General features: G+C 40.3%; 1 protein-coding gene across 5 annotated transcripts in view; it reads right to left on the bottom strand.

Annotated features, from left to right (window-relative positions):
- Positions 1–2,731: 2,731 nt before the first annotated feature.
- LOC122868685 (MICOS complex subunit mic25a-like) overlaps positions 2,732–14,156 on the bottom strand; it is a 61,644-nt gene continuing 50,219 nt past the window's right edge. For all 5 annotated transcript variants that reach the window (XM_044180925.1, XM_044180892.1, XM_044180899.1 and 2 more), the window contains one exon: positions 2,732–3,044. Coding sequence is in view for 2 of the 5 variants with exons in the window: in XM_044180899.1 (XP_044036834.1) it covers positions 3,021–3,044 (24 nt within the window). In the remaining 3 variants the exon portion in view is untranslated. The remainder of the gene's footprint in view (positions 3,045–14,156) is intronic.

Below are 14,156 nucleotides of genomic sequence, written 5' to 3'. Positions count from 1 at the left end.
GCTGAGGTTCCATCCATCCAACTGCTTCACTGAGCTGTGTGTGTTTATGTGTACGGTTGGTGATTGTGGTGGGGGGTCTAATTCAATTCACCAGCAGCCAGTTCCAGCTCACATTAACACAGTTTAATAAAAGACTATTCAATTAGCTAGAGAGCTCCATGTGAGTGTGTGCTGCATGCAGAAACAGAATGGTGACTGTCATTGATGGAGCCACACACTCCAATTAGGCTCACTGTCGACTTCTCACATGTGCAATGCCAAGTTGGCTGAGAGATGAGAGAAGAAAAGTAGAGAGGGAAACAGTGAGGGAGAGAGAAAAGTGTAGGGCAAAATACTCAGTGGGAGAACTCCAAAAGAAAGTAGGTACATGTGTGGGAATGTGTGTGTGTGTGAGATTTTTATTTGACTGCATGTGGTTTCTACAAGTGTCTAACTTTACTTGAATTGATCCCCATTAAGTCTTTACAAAGGGCAGCAGTTTGTCAAAGTCTGACACCACCTCTCATTTGCTGACACCTCTTCAGCTGAATAAGAAAGAACAGCCGACAAACAGCGTTTCAAAAGCTGAACAAAGGAGACGGTGCAGAGCTGCTAAAACATATACATTAGGCTCCATGGCTGACTGTCAAACTCAAGCTACAGGATCTCTGAGAGGTTAAAGCTCTGGCATCAACTCAAAGAATCGCTTTTTAGACAAACACCTGCACTTAAGTGGGTAGAAAAAAGCAAGACAATTACTCTATGTTGGCTACAGAGTGAGCATTACAGGGTAACCCCCCCCTCAACAACAACACACACACACACACACACACACATCCCTCTGCTTTATGCACATTTTCTGCAACCCACTGTAGTCAACTGGACCCAGTAATTGTCAAGGACTGGAAATCAATAGTGGCGCATTGTGAGGTGTGAGCAACCATCTTCTAACCTCGTACCATGCAGCTGTCTACCCTAATCAAAGCCGGGCCTGTTACCACGGCAACCTCAATCCCCAATCTTTCACAGTAATAAGGCGGGAAAAGAAAGGCAAGGCACTGAAGATGCAGGGTTGAAATAGTCGGAGGAGGAGGAGGGAGTGAAAAATAAATCGAGTTCTTAAGAAATTCTGTAAAAAAATAAAATAAAATTACAGGCACTGAGAGTTTCAGCTGTGACGGACATTCGGAGATGAGACTCATTCAGATCGAACAAACCTCAGCTTCCTTAAAAGACCAAACATCGCTCCTCCATCAAGATTGTGTTTATCTTATTTCACCACCATACCGCATTCAAAACATCTAATAAAGCCCAGTCTTCCATTTTTTTCACCCATTGTGCTCTCTTATCCGATATATTGGTGAAATATCCCTGATATTTCTGTAATTCAGCCAATTTAATTAAAGGGGGTGGGTTTCTAATAAAAGCCAAATGGCAGATAGCAGTGCCTGGGCTTTTTGGGAGCTTGTTTAATCAGAGAATTGCTGAATGGGAGAAGGCAATAACAGAGTGAATAGAGGCTGGTATTTGTAAAGAAATGTCAGGGAGAGAGAAGGGATATGAGAGTCACTGGCTGAAACCTCTAATATGGTGCTGTCTTTAATATAGGTAATATGTGCATCGTGTCTGTTGGGTTAGACCCTAATCCCTGGTGAGGAAGTGGAGTTTGTAGTTGGATTTGTTCACTGACTCACACACAGAACTGGACTGACAGACTGATAGACGCACACATGCACACTCTCCTAAATCCATTTCATTGGTCTCAGTATTTCACCTTCACTTTACTAGATTTCTATAATAGAGCACATACTGTATGGATTGGTCAGTGGTGCTGAGCATGTTATGCTGCCATGGTGGCAAGCAGGAGTCAAACTGTGATCAATAGATCACTCCTCACAGCTATCATAAACAAATACACTCTACTACATTCACATTGACTACCACTTGTGTGAATGTGTATTATATCCAGGAACACGTATGTGGGCAACCATTAATATTCTGTGTGTGTTTGCTGTGTGTATGCGTACAATATGTATGTGTGCGTGTGTGTGGGTGTGTGTGAGCGTGTGCGATAACAAGCCTCTGTCATTCCGAGGGTGGCCAACCATGTCCACATATAAGTGGAAATGCATCTTAACTGAGTCCCTCTCTTTCAGACACACACACACACACACACACACACACACACACACAGGGAGGGGGTTAAGTGTGTGAGTACAGACTAGTGCTGTGAGCTGTGGCTCTATGTGCTGACCTTCAGGGTTATCTGGAAAGTCCCTCCACACCTTGCTGCTAGCACCGACCCCTGCTGTCACCATGGAAACACAGCTAGCAGGGACAATATGTGGCCTGTTCGGTGTGTTGCTCATGTGCATGCATTCACGCAAGCAACTTTTACCTGACGATACGTACGTACACGGGTTCACTATAGTGGAAAAACACATGAAACAGATAGATACACACATACACACACATATTAATATATGCACACTTCACTATTCATCTGTCCTCCACTTCATTTATCCCTCATTTCCTTCACTCTTCTTTTCCTTCTCTCTCTTAATGAAACTATGAGCACGGCACACAATCAAGCCCCTGGGCTGGCACAGCATTGTCAGAAGGGTGCACACGACCCCATTTTCAGTAGTGGAAGCATTATTAGTGTGCCGTGACAAGAGACAGCCATCCGCCACTGCACCACACACACACACACACACACACACACACACACAAAGACACACAATCTGCAGTCTCATCGCCACCGGATCACTGGGATTTATTTCAGTGACGGCAGGGGTGTGCCGGCGCAACTTGACAATAAATCAACACATCATACACTCTGGAGTGACATGTCAAGATAATACACTCAAAAACCAAGAAGTATGGTGAGGGGGAAAGAGGAGGGGGTTATTCAGTGATGGTGGATAAATAAACGGATGGATGAATAGGAGAAGGACAGAGGGAGGCGAGAAATGGACGGATCTGACATGCTCTCTCCTTCTTCACTTCTTCTCCTCCTTCTCCTGCATTCGTTGGGTTTCTCAGCCGTGATTTGTCAGTGAGCTCTGAAAAAGGAGGGAGGGAGACAAAGGAGGGGGGAGGGTAGAAAAGAGGAGAAACCATCAAATTAGAAAATTTACATTACTAGAACCCAAGGGGAAATTCACAAAAGTCATGATGCGTCATGGGAAATCCAGTCCCTCACACAAAAACACAGCAGCCACTGCACATTACCAAGAAAGTATCACCTCTAAATATGACTAAGGGAAAGTAGAGCATTTCTCCTTTACTCCTGAAACCTAGAGCATTTCCTACCGCATGTAGAGTTCAACAAATATTTCTCTGCCAGCTAGCAGCTCATGTCACACTAGCAAGGTGTTCGCTTACAGGCTACAGTCAATGCTGTCTTTTATTGACTGTAGGTAAATCGCGTTTCCTAGTAAAATCAGAGGAAATGTTTGGAGTCTACTTACAATGCATATGCCTCTATGTGCATTGTAAGTTTAATATCTGCTTAATATCACTGACTACCAGCAGAAAATAAAGGAGAGAGAAAGATGTACTACTGATGTAGCTTTATTTTTGATACTTAGGAAAAGCGTCAAAAAACACGCTCAATGGGTACCCAGGTAGCATGCAGATAATTTCACTTCTACCAGATCTTTCTCTGACTATGAGAGATGATCCTCACTTTCTTTGAGACAGGACTCATTTTTCAGGAACTTTCTTTAAGAAAAGAAACCCATTTGATTTGAAATGACCAAGGTTTTTGATGCAGACTGGCATTTAATCAACTAACTGGTCAACATTTTTCATCCTTAAGTGTAAGAGATGGAAACATACATGATGTACTTGTATACACACTGAGGCGCACAGGGGAACTGTAGCCTGATAGGTGCATTGAGTGTGGCCCTTGTTATAGAAAGTCTGACCTCTGCCCTGGAATGGTTTGGCCTGTAGCTAATACAACTGGTGTTTAACTGCATGTGGCAACACACAAAAAAAGAAAACCGCTAAGGGGCAGGACACAGACACACACACACACACACACACACACACACATATATTTTCCAGTTCTAATCCAGTGAATCACAGTAGCCGCAGGGAAGGTCTGAAGTGGTTTATTGGTACAACAGAGATATTTTGGCAACACTCATAATCCGACCAGAGTGAACTTTTGTGGAACCTAAACCTTTGAGCAAGGCACTTTAACAGCAACTACTCTGCAGAAGCTGCAGTGTGTCTAAGTAATTTCAGAGCTTTTCATTTACTTGCTTTTATTCTATTTCTTCATTCCACCTTAAAATCCAAGAGCTTGTAACTGCCTTTTGCTTGCTTATCGGCACTCTGCACTGTTGCCATAGCACCAACGCTTAGCGCTGAAGTGACGGCAGCGGACGAGGCAGACTGCTCACGAAGAAGACTGTGGACTAGGGAGAAAGGGGTTGCAGTTGTACAGGATGAAGGAAAAGAGTAGAAAGAACCTTATTTAATTTATTAGTCCACATAAAATGAGAGGACTGGAGTAGAGGGGCTGAAGTGGTGTGTGTGGGGTGTGTATCTTTTTTATTATGGCAGTGGTTGGAGAAATAGGTAATGCTATAGAACAATTTTGAGATTTCATTTTAAACATTTCTGTATATGTAAGTGTATTATATGCCTACTTAAATGATACTATTGTCTTTACTTGTGTGCATGTAAAGTTTGCAACTCTATACTGCTATTTTCCCTGTCTTGTTTTATCTGCTACAAACCAATTGCCTCCGTAAGAAATCAGTAATAAACTAAAACTGAAGGTAGCTATTTACAGAGGTCAAAAATTAAAACACCAAAGTGTTGCCACTAACTTGCAATGTTACGAGTGTATCAAAAATAAAAAACAAGCAATGAAATGTGACAACAGTACATTGTTCTGTACCAGATGGAGAAATTTATTCCAAAACACAAAAGAATAGAAAAATGCGCTTATTTGGAAACGGTACAGCTAATGGTAAAGCATATAAGGTCCACTCCCACTCTATCATAATTATGTTAAGGATAGCTCATTTTGGAACAAAATTCTGCACAAATTAAAAGGAGAGACAAAAATAGCTCCTGTAGAGCAGCGGTACAAAAGAACACCTCTTGTGTCAATACACATACAAACACACAGTCGCAGGAAAAGACACAGGGCGACCCAGGGTTAGTGATGCATTAGCTTGTGGCTGCTGGGTGGGCTAGTTGGCATGCTAACTATCTTGGTGCTCGGCTGGCAGACGGATATGCTGGCGGACAGGTTAGCTGTTCACTTGCCAAGTGCATCCGAGGGCATCGCAGCCTGTGCCATTGAATTGGAGATGAGCGGCAAATGTGACAAGGGGATTTAGCTTTACTGTTCCACTCACGTCCTGAGATATAAAGGGGGACACTGTGTGTCTGCATATGTGCATGAGAGCGCACTATTTGTGTGAAAGTGGCTCTGTTTGTGTGCGCAGGAGTTTATGCACACATTAACATGTGTGTAGGTGCATGCATGTGTGAGTGTGTGGAAGCAGGGTGTGTAGGTATTGCCACACTCATATACAGCAACATGATGGGACATTATGCCTCATGCATAGTGTATGAAGTAGTTCCTGAATTTCAAACTGACCCCTGGCACCTCCCACAGTACAGACAGTTCAATTTGGTGCCCCAGGTCCAAATTTGGACTGCCGCCATCCACACTTGGATAATTTAAAGACAGCAAAAGCTTTTTATGCACACCTTGGGCAGGGAGGGCAGCCAAATATTCAAGCTCAAGGTCTGCACTGAATTTAAGGCATACACTTAGTTGCCAGTTTATTAGGTACACCAAGCTAAAGCTAATGCAGTCTAATCCAACAGTCCTGCAATAAATCCTACCCTCATGAAGGTTATAATGTTCAGTTTTTGCTGAAACAGTTTTAATAAGGTGCTGATTTAACTTCTTTGTAATTCTGGTGGATGTAGTTTGTGGTGCTGTTTAATTGTACTGTGTTATACTGAGAGGGAGATGATAATTTCTTGTGTAGCACAGTTTAGTGACGTTTGTGAACTGGATTTTCTTCATTAATTAACATATTAGTTAGCATAGTGCAGAGTTAATTTCGTCAATGAAAACTATGACAAACAATATTTGTTGACAACATAATTTTTCTGATAAAAATTAGACTAAAATAAAGAGTAACCATTGAAAATTAGAACTATGACAAAATGTATTCATTAGTAAATAAAAACTATACAATATTGTGACAGACGGATGAATACATTAAAACAGCAGTTTGTTCATTTGTCCAAAGTCTTATACAACGACCTGCTTGCACCTGTTGGACCATGCACTGTAGCCTATAGCTGCTGACTAGTAAAGTATCTTCTGCCAGCCAATAATATCTTGTTTAGAAGTTGATTTAGCTGCTTGCATTCAGCAACGAAAATACGCAGACCAGCATGCCATTTATAAAAAGATAAGCTAATTTAACATTATCAAGCGCTGTGGATGTGTATGTAATCTTAACGTTATTTTCAGTCGGCTATCTGTCATGTTGCTATCGGAAGGAATGAGTAAGTTCCAGGATTAATATCGGCAGTCAACCATCTAAATCTTCCTAAATCTTTATCACGTTACTAAATCAAAATCAGGTGCCAAAATAAACACTGGCCTAATGCTTCCATTATTACTGTATATTAGGTTTTCTGCAGTAGTCGGTGTTACACGGTGTTCGGGCATACACCGATTACATTACTTGCCAACCGCCCCCACTGTAATTTTTTTTAATAGAAAAAAACCCCCATTTAGTTCATTTTCCCTTATCAGCGCCCACGTTCATCAAATAAAAAACCTCTAATTTGTAAAATACTAAGCATGTTATCAATACTACAATTATAGAGTGTCTGCTTGTACAGCAGCAGCAGAAGAGTCGCAGCACAGAGGAGGATTTGGTGTCAAAGCGAAAAGCAAAAGCGCCTGATAACGTTAATGAGGCAATCTGCATAGGTGTAGTGCTGCCGGGACTCACTGGAACAGCACTCTGCCACTTTTTTTCTCTAAGAAAAGAATATTCGCAGTTTGCAAAATCCGGTTGAAATTCATAGACATTTTTTTAAGTGCTTGAAGATCCAATCATCACTAAAACGTATGTCATGCAAGAGAGCCAATAAAAACAAATGGAATGGTCAAAGTTGTCATATTGACATTTAAGGTTGTTGATTGATTCACAACGTCAACTCATGTAGTGAGTAAAGCTTGGTGCGTTTTCATAGCCTAGCCTATTAGATGAGCTTGAGCTCTGCATGCACTGCAACTTTTCCTCAGAATGGATGCTTCCAATGCGACTTCATTTGCTCGGCACAAGTAAGTAAATAAATTCATTAAAAACACAAACTACTCATTTGTGTTCTATATTGCTTAATGCCACACTAATTCCAACCTACTACATCCATGGTATCACCTAATACTATTTAGCTAGATGTTTGGTTGTGACTGTTGCGTAATATTCTTAACACAGTGAAACTATTCAAAAAGTCAGTCTAACATTTGATCGTGTGGTCAGTTATAGATGACAAATGTATGTAAACATGCCACAGTAGGAACAGTGATTACATAACCTTCCAATGAGCCACAACTTAACTGTGAGTGTGCATACATGCGCACACATGATAGGTGCGCTCCGGTACAAATAGCACTACATCAGCCAATCTGTAAACTTTGTCTAATGAAGGTGGCAGCATCTGGAGGCAACACCTCTAATCTACTCACACACACCCTCAAGCACACCACAAGAGTGAGGCTGCCAAAATGGGCCCTGCAGCGTTCCACAGATATGATGAATATCTTTTCTTGTAAAATGTCCGGTGTAATCGGAAACACCGGTGTTGTCACTGTTTGACAGATCTAACTGCTACGATATCACATCTAGACATCATATGACAGTAATTTTATTGTGAGGTCAAAAATAACCTCAATGTGATTTGTTCTTGTCCTTCATTTTGTGCTTTCTCAACCTATTCACGCGTTGGAACAAAGTTTTACACTCTTTTGGTGCAAAAAGTGCAAAGTTGAACAACTTCACTTCATTATCACCGACTCTTGCTGAGACTGAAAAGTGTCTGTTGAGATTAGATTTAATACACAAAAACACTGATTCGCAGACAGGTACACACAGCATACACACACACAAAGACATGTTTTCTTCTACCTGCCAGTTTCCATCCAATTAGTGAGCAGTGTGAGGAGTAGATAGATTGTTGTGTTCGTTGGCCAGGAATCATCTTTGAACAGCAGTAGTGTAGAAGCAACAGTGAACACACGCTGGATATGTTCACACTTCCCCAGTCATAAGCTACGGGACAACATATAGACAGCAGACCTACATGTACACATCTGCACCAAATATAAGGAGACCGTCACTCACATAAACACACATACACACGCACTTGCCTTTTCTCTGTGAAAAACAAAAATAATAGACAAGTAGAAAATCAATAACTGTCTTCTCTGCTCAGTGCCAAAAGCACTCAGTTCTCTCCCTCTCTCTGGAGAAACAGAGACAGTTGCCAGGCAGGACTGTCAATCAGACACTCACAGAGGGCCGTGGCTATGACTGCTTTATAAACACACAGCCTTTCACTGATTACACGGTCAGTAAGACAGCCAGACAGTTAATCAGTCAGTCAGTTGAGGAAGCCTCTTAGTCAGTCAGTCAACTAGCTGGTCACATGAACAGGACTATCTAAACTGATCATTCAGTCAGTCTGTATGTTGGTCAGTCGGTCAGTTAGTTGGTTAGGAACACTGACTGACTGGACCATTTACACCACTCATTCATTTAGTCAGATAGAGGTTTGGTCAGTCAGTTAAGTTGCTGTATAGAAGCATTCAACTGCGCAGTCTGTCTATAAATCAACAGCCATCAAACAGTCGAAGATACAGACATTGATTTAATGCATTCACTGATGTAATTTGATGAAAAGTCAGGTGATAACTAAGTTGGTCATAGTTTTTAAGGGTTAGCAGATAATTAAAGGGCAGAATTTCCCAATGGGTTTAAGCAAGTGGCAAACTTAAATGTACTGTATAGTGCTACTAATTTTGCCACCCACTTTTGACCAACCTTTGGATCTTTTTAGCCAACACCATGACCAATCTAGCAACATCATCAGGTCAAAATCTAAATTAACGAGACTTTGGTTTATCTATGTAGGTAAGGTTTTCTTTACAACAAGCAATATAGCCACTCTAACAGCAGCTAGAGTGCATCGGATATTATGAAAAAATGTTTTCCAGAAATATGTTCAGTGTTCAAACTGCTGAAAAATACTTAAAAGTCATATAGAATTTCAAAAAGAATATGCAAATAAGGAGAGGTCTCCTTATTTGAGCCTTGTACCTGACCATGTGAGCAGCACAGTGACAGAGGCCAAAAAAATAGAAAAATACAAACTATCAAGACTACACTGGCGAGTATTACACAACAGGTAGATTTTGGGTGGGAACCATCCGTGCCTCCCTGTGCCAGTTTGACTCGAGCTGAACCTTTGATGCATGTCATCCCCCTCACTCTCGCCATACATTTCCTGTCTGTTTACTGGTAACTATTGAATAAAAAAGGAGATTGTTCAACTGTGCGGGACATTGTGTTTTGATTTAAATCAACATGTTTATTTGTCCAAATTCTTTATTTCCTTACCATTATATTTTCATTATTTTCTGTAGTGCTGTCAAAGTGATCTTAAATAGATTCTGTCACATTTTTTATTTTCAGTGATGCCTGCATTCCTATCACTATAATGTCATTGTCATAGTAATAGTGCTTGTCAGTTACATTTATTATAAGTTTCACTGACATAATTAGCAATACTGCCCACAGACATGAGATTGTCTCACACTGGGTAGGCAGGAAAAATAATATTCCTTCAGAAATGACCCAAAAAGATGATATTCCTTTAACAACAAACTTAACACACCTGTACACATAAACTGAAGACCAGATGAGTCCATGTCAGTGAGATCGAGCAGCTAACATGTCTAACAAAATGATGATGATGAAGATGATAATGACAATTCCGTTCACAGAGTAACACCTCAGTCTTCGCCTAGCGAGCCCCTTTGTCACAATTTACCCAGACACCTTATCTGTACCCAAATGAAGTAAGACACATGGTAGCTCAAACCTGGCAGGAGCATGGATCAGATGTTTAGCTGGATGCTGATTTGAGAGAGAGAGAGAGAGAGGGACATGAGAGAGAGAGACTGTTGGAGGATCGAGGGGAGGGACATGAGAGAGAACAGCTAATCTTTATGTGGCCTGTGCCTTCTCATGGTGGTCGCCTTGGAGATGATGGATGTGAAGGAGAGGTGGGATGGACAGAGGGAAAGAGAGAGACAAAGAGACAGAAATATGTGGGCTAGCAAGTGTGAGTGTGTTTGTGTGGGCAATATGTATGGGTATATGATATTCACAACAGAGGCGTATGTCAATATTTGCCAAAGCACTATAATGGTATGAAATGAAATTAAAAAACAAACTATGAAGCAAGCAGTCACTAATAATAGTGATTTATGGAATGAAAATGGCAGAGAAAAAATATATACATCATGTCAGTATTGACATCACACAAAAGCTATAATCAGTGTAGGAGTTGTGCTAGTATTCTATAAAGGAGATATTAATAACGGATATTACAATATACAGGCCTGGGTTTGTGTAGGCGTGTGTGTGTGTGTGTGTTTGTGTATGTGTGTGTGTGTGTGTGTGTGTGAGTGTAGGACCAGATTGCTGCAGAATAGAGTGGCTCTGTTATCAGATTAAAGTTAGCAGGCAGGCCAAGGCACACAGTGGGGCTCACCACCTGGAACTACTGATAGCCATACACATACATACACACACAATTTTTTTTTAAATTTTCTTATTTCCTCTCTATTTTACAATCTTAAAATCTGACACATTGTTGTCTCTTGTTTCTCTCTCCCACAATAGTGACTGACAAAGCCTTGTCCTCTCCTCTTTCTTCTTCCTTCAATACTTTCTGCAATTCCGTCATCCCTCCCTCTGACAGAACCTCTCCTCTTTATTCATTCTCTCTACATTCCTTCCATCATCCACTCATTCCTAATGTATCTCTATCTTACAGTTTTCTATTAACCCTTCTTCACTGACAGGCACTCTTTAGCCTCTTTCTCCTCCACTTTTCCTGTCTTTCATCAGTCTTCATCCATTCCCCCATTGAAAGGCACCTTCTATTCCTCTTTCATCCCTGCTACAAAGACCCATCCCTCGTTTTTTTTTTCTTTTTAGCTGGAAATGGCAGAATTCCTCCTCTTCACATCAATCAACTTCTTCACCTGGACAAACAGAACAGGTTTGAATGAAGACGTCTTGATTTTTTTGTTGCTGGAATGTGCTGTGGCCGGAAGACGGGGAAATAGCAGAGTGAAATCGTCTGCCATTACTGAAGCCATTCAGTTCTTGGAGGTCAAAACATTTTGTTAGGACTGAATGTTGTCTGAGAGCTGCTTAAGATGCTGCTGGCACTACATTTAGAAATGGACAGCTCCCTGCAAAAACATTGGTGAATTAGTTTGTGATAAAAAGTAGCTATAGTGGAAAATGTCACCTGAAATGTTTTAAAGAAGGGGGGATAGCTCTACACAAATGTACACATGCACAGAGATGCGACACACACGGCACAACTGATGGAGGTAACATTAAGAGAGAAAACCATAGTGCTTAAATGCAGCAGGATCCATCTGCAAACCCATGCACTTCAAACTCCTGGCTATTTTCTATCACACACACACCCACACACACCCACGCACAACCAACAATTAATTTCTTTTTTCAAATACTTTTTTCTTTGTCCTCTGTAACTAAAGCTCTACGGATTTAAAAAGGAGCTCAAGAAGAGAAGATGTGATCATAGACACACTTTATACTCCACTCAGAGTGAGGACCACCACTGATGCATAATGCATTCCCTGTCTCCAAACTCTAATGTTGACCATCGTAACTGCATAGCTAACCTAGGTTTACTGGGGTCACAACTCACAATTATTTTCAGAATCGATTAATAAAACTCTCCATTATTTTTTTTATTAATCCTTTTGTCTAATCAAATGGAGACGGGTCTGATTTGCAGCCGCGGCGGGGCGTTCCTGTCGCACATTACTGGAACGGCCATATAGCAGCAAGCCTCACCTAACTGCTAACGTTTTGAATGTGTATGTAGACTGCCTGTAAGTTATAAACCAAAGGTTACACACACTAAACAAACTTTATGATAAACAATCTTTATTTAATGGTGAGCTTGAATTAAACCTTGATTTACACATTACCTTTGATCATATGGTGCTGCTAATATTTAACAGTAGTTATCCACTTGTGTAACAGTATAGATGGGTTATCTTAGGTATTCATACATTTATTTTATATTTATTTTTTGACATTTGGCTGCAACTCACAGCCAGATGACCTGTCAGAGCAGAATTTTGCCATTTAGTGTATTTTTTGTTGTTTTGTTTGTAGGCCTGCTAGTTTTAACCTATACAGTCTATGGTTTGAACCTACTGTCAGTTTGCACACACACACAAACACTGACACAGATGACACTAACATACTGGTTCCTCTCTTAGACAAAGAGAGCATCAATCCAGCTCTGCGCTTTGGTTGGAAAGTAGAAATGACTGAAATTGACAACAGACCACATAACTTGACTGTGGATAACTGTTTAGCATCCTTAGACCTTCTCATTTTGTTTAGAAAAATGCCATTCACACATGATAGGCGATGCTTTATTTTATGTACTGTGCTGTAAAGACTATTGCAAAGACTATTGCATATCCTCAAGTCCTAAGAGGCAATAAGATATTGAAGGGATACAATTTTGCCTTGTTGACACCAAAGTCAGTATTATCACACAACTAAGTTTCTTAAGCAACTTAAATTCATTTATTTAAAAGATTTTAACTCCCTGGAAAATTCTAAATCTTGAATGAGACTTTGATAATAAATAAGGAAATAATATGTCCATCCTGCAAAGGACTTGGGATTTAAATAAGCTGTGAGGTTGGTTTTCTGACATGAACTGAAAATATCTGTTTCTTTCCCTCTCCCTCACACATGTTTTCTCTCTTTCACTCTCTCCACTCCTGCCAGCCTCCTCCATCTTGTCTCTAACTGCAAAACATCACTGTTGGTGACTCTGGCGACTCGGCAGTAAGTTCACACACATGAATGAAATGCTGAATTACCACAGTGTGACATGAAGATTTCTTATACACAGTTAATAAAGTGGTAGTGAAACACAGACTTCTAAAACAGCCCCACTGAGTATACATTTTATAAATCACATGTGTTTAACATAAATCTAGCAACAACTGGAAATGCAGTATTAATAGGGGTATTTGGTGGTGATGATGATTTTACACTCTGTTCATGTGAAGGCATTAAAAGCAGACACCTTTAATGACATTTAAGCTTTGGGTAGAAGTTGCGTAATTAGATTTCTTATATTGAAACAACTGTCTAATGTATGTTTTCATTTTGTCCTGCTGTCCATCTACTTCAACATTTGAGCATCAGTATAGTGCTTTAAAATACTGAACAAATAGCCTTCCTGTCTGTCCCATATCTGAGATTGAACTTGATTTTTCTATTTGCTGAAAATATTGAAGCAGTTAGTTGTTGACTATATATATAAATAATTATGTACATATACACACACACACACACACACACACATATATATATATATATATATATATATATATGTGTGTACACACACATATACATATATACACATATATGTGTGTGTGTGTGTGTGTATACACATACATATATATATATATATATACACACACACACACGCCCCACCGTGGCTGCAATCAGACTCTACTGAGAAAATGTAAAATTGTGTCCAAAACAAGTTCCCAGAGCCCAAGGTGAGCCAAGAAAAGTGGTTGCAGTATATGTGTACGTTAACCTTAACCAAAACCTTTTTTTTACCCTAAATCTTAAATCTAAAGTTTTCCAACAGCTCCATGAAAAAGTGAACACCAGGCAAAATGCCCTGGCAGCGTAAAATGCAAATTGTATAAAAGTGCAAGAACACAAACCCACATGCTCTCTAGTGTCGACTCATTGCAGCATCTTCTACTCAGTAATACTTATTTCCAGTGTTATTAT

The sequence above is a fragment of the Siniperca chuatsi genome, linkage group LG2, assembly GCF_020085105.1.
Source record: "Siniperca chuatsi isolate FFG_IHB_CAS linkage group LG2, ASM2008510v1, whole genome shotgun sequence".
Taxonomy (NCBI): Eukaryota; Metazoa; Chordata; class Actinopteri; order Centrarchiformes; family Sinipercidae; genus Siniperca; species Siniperca chuatsi.
This window is presented reverse-complemented; position numbering and strand designations above follow the sequence as displayed.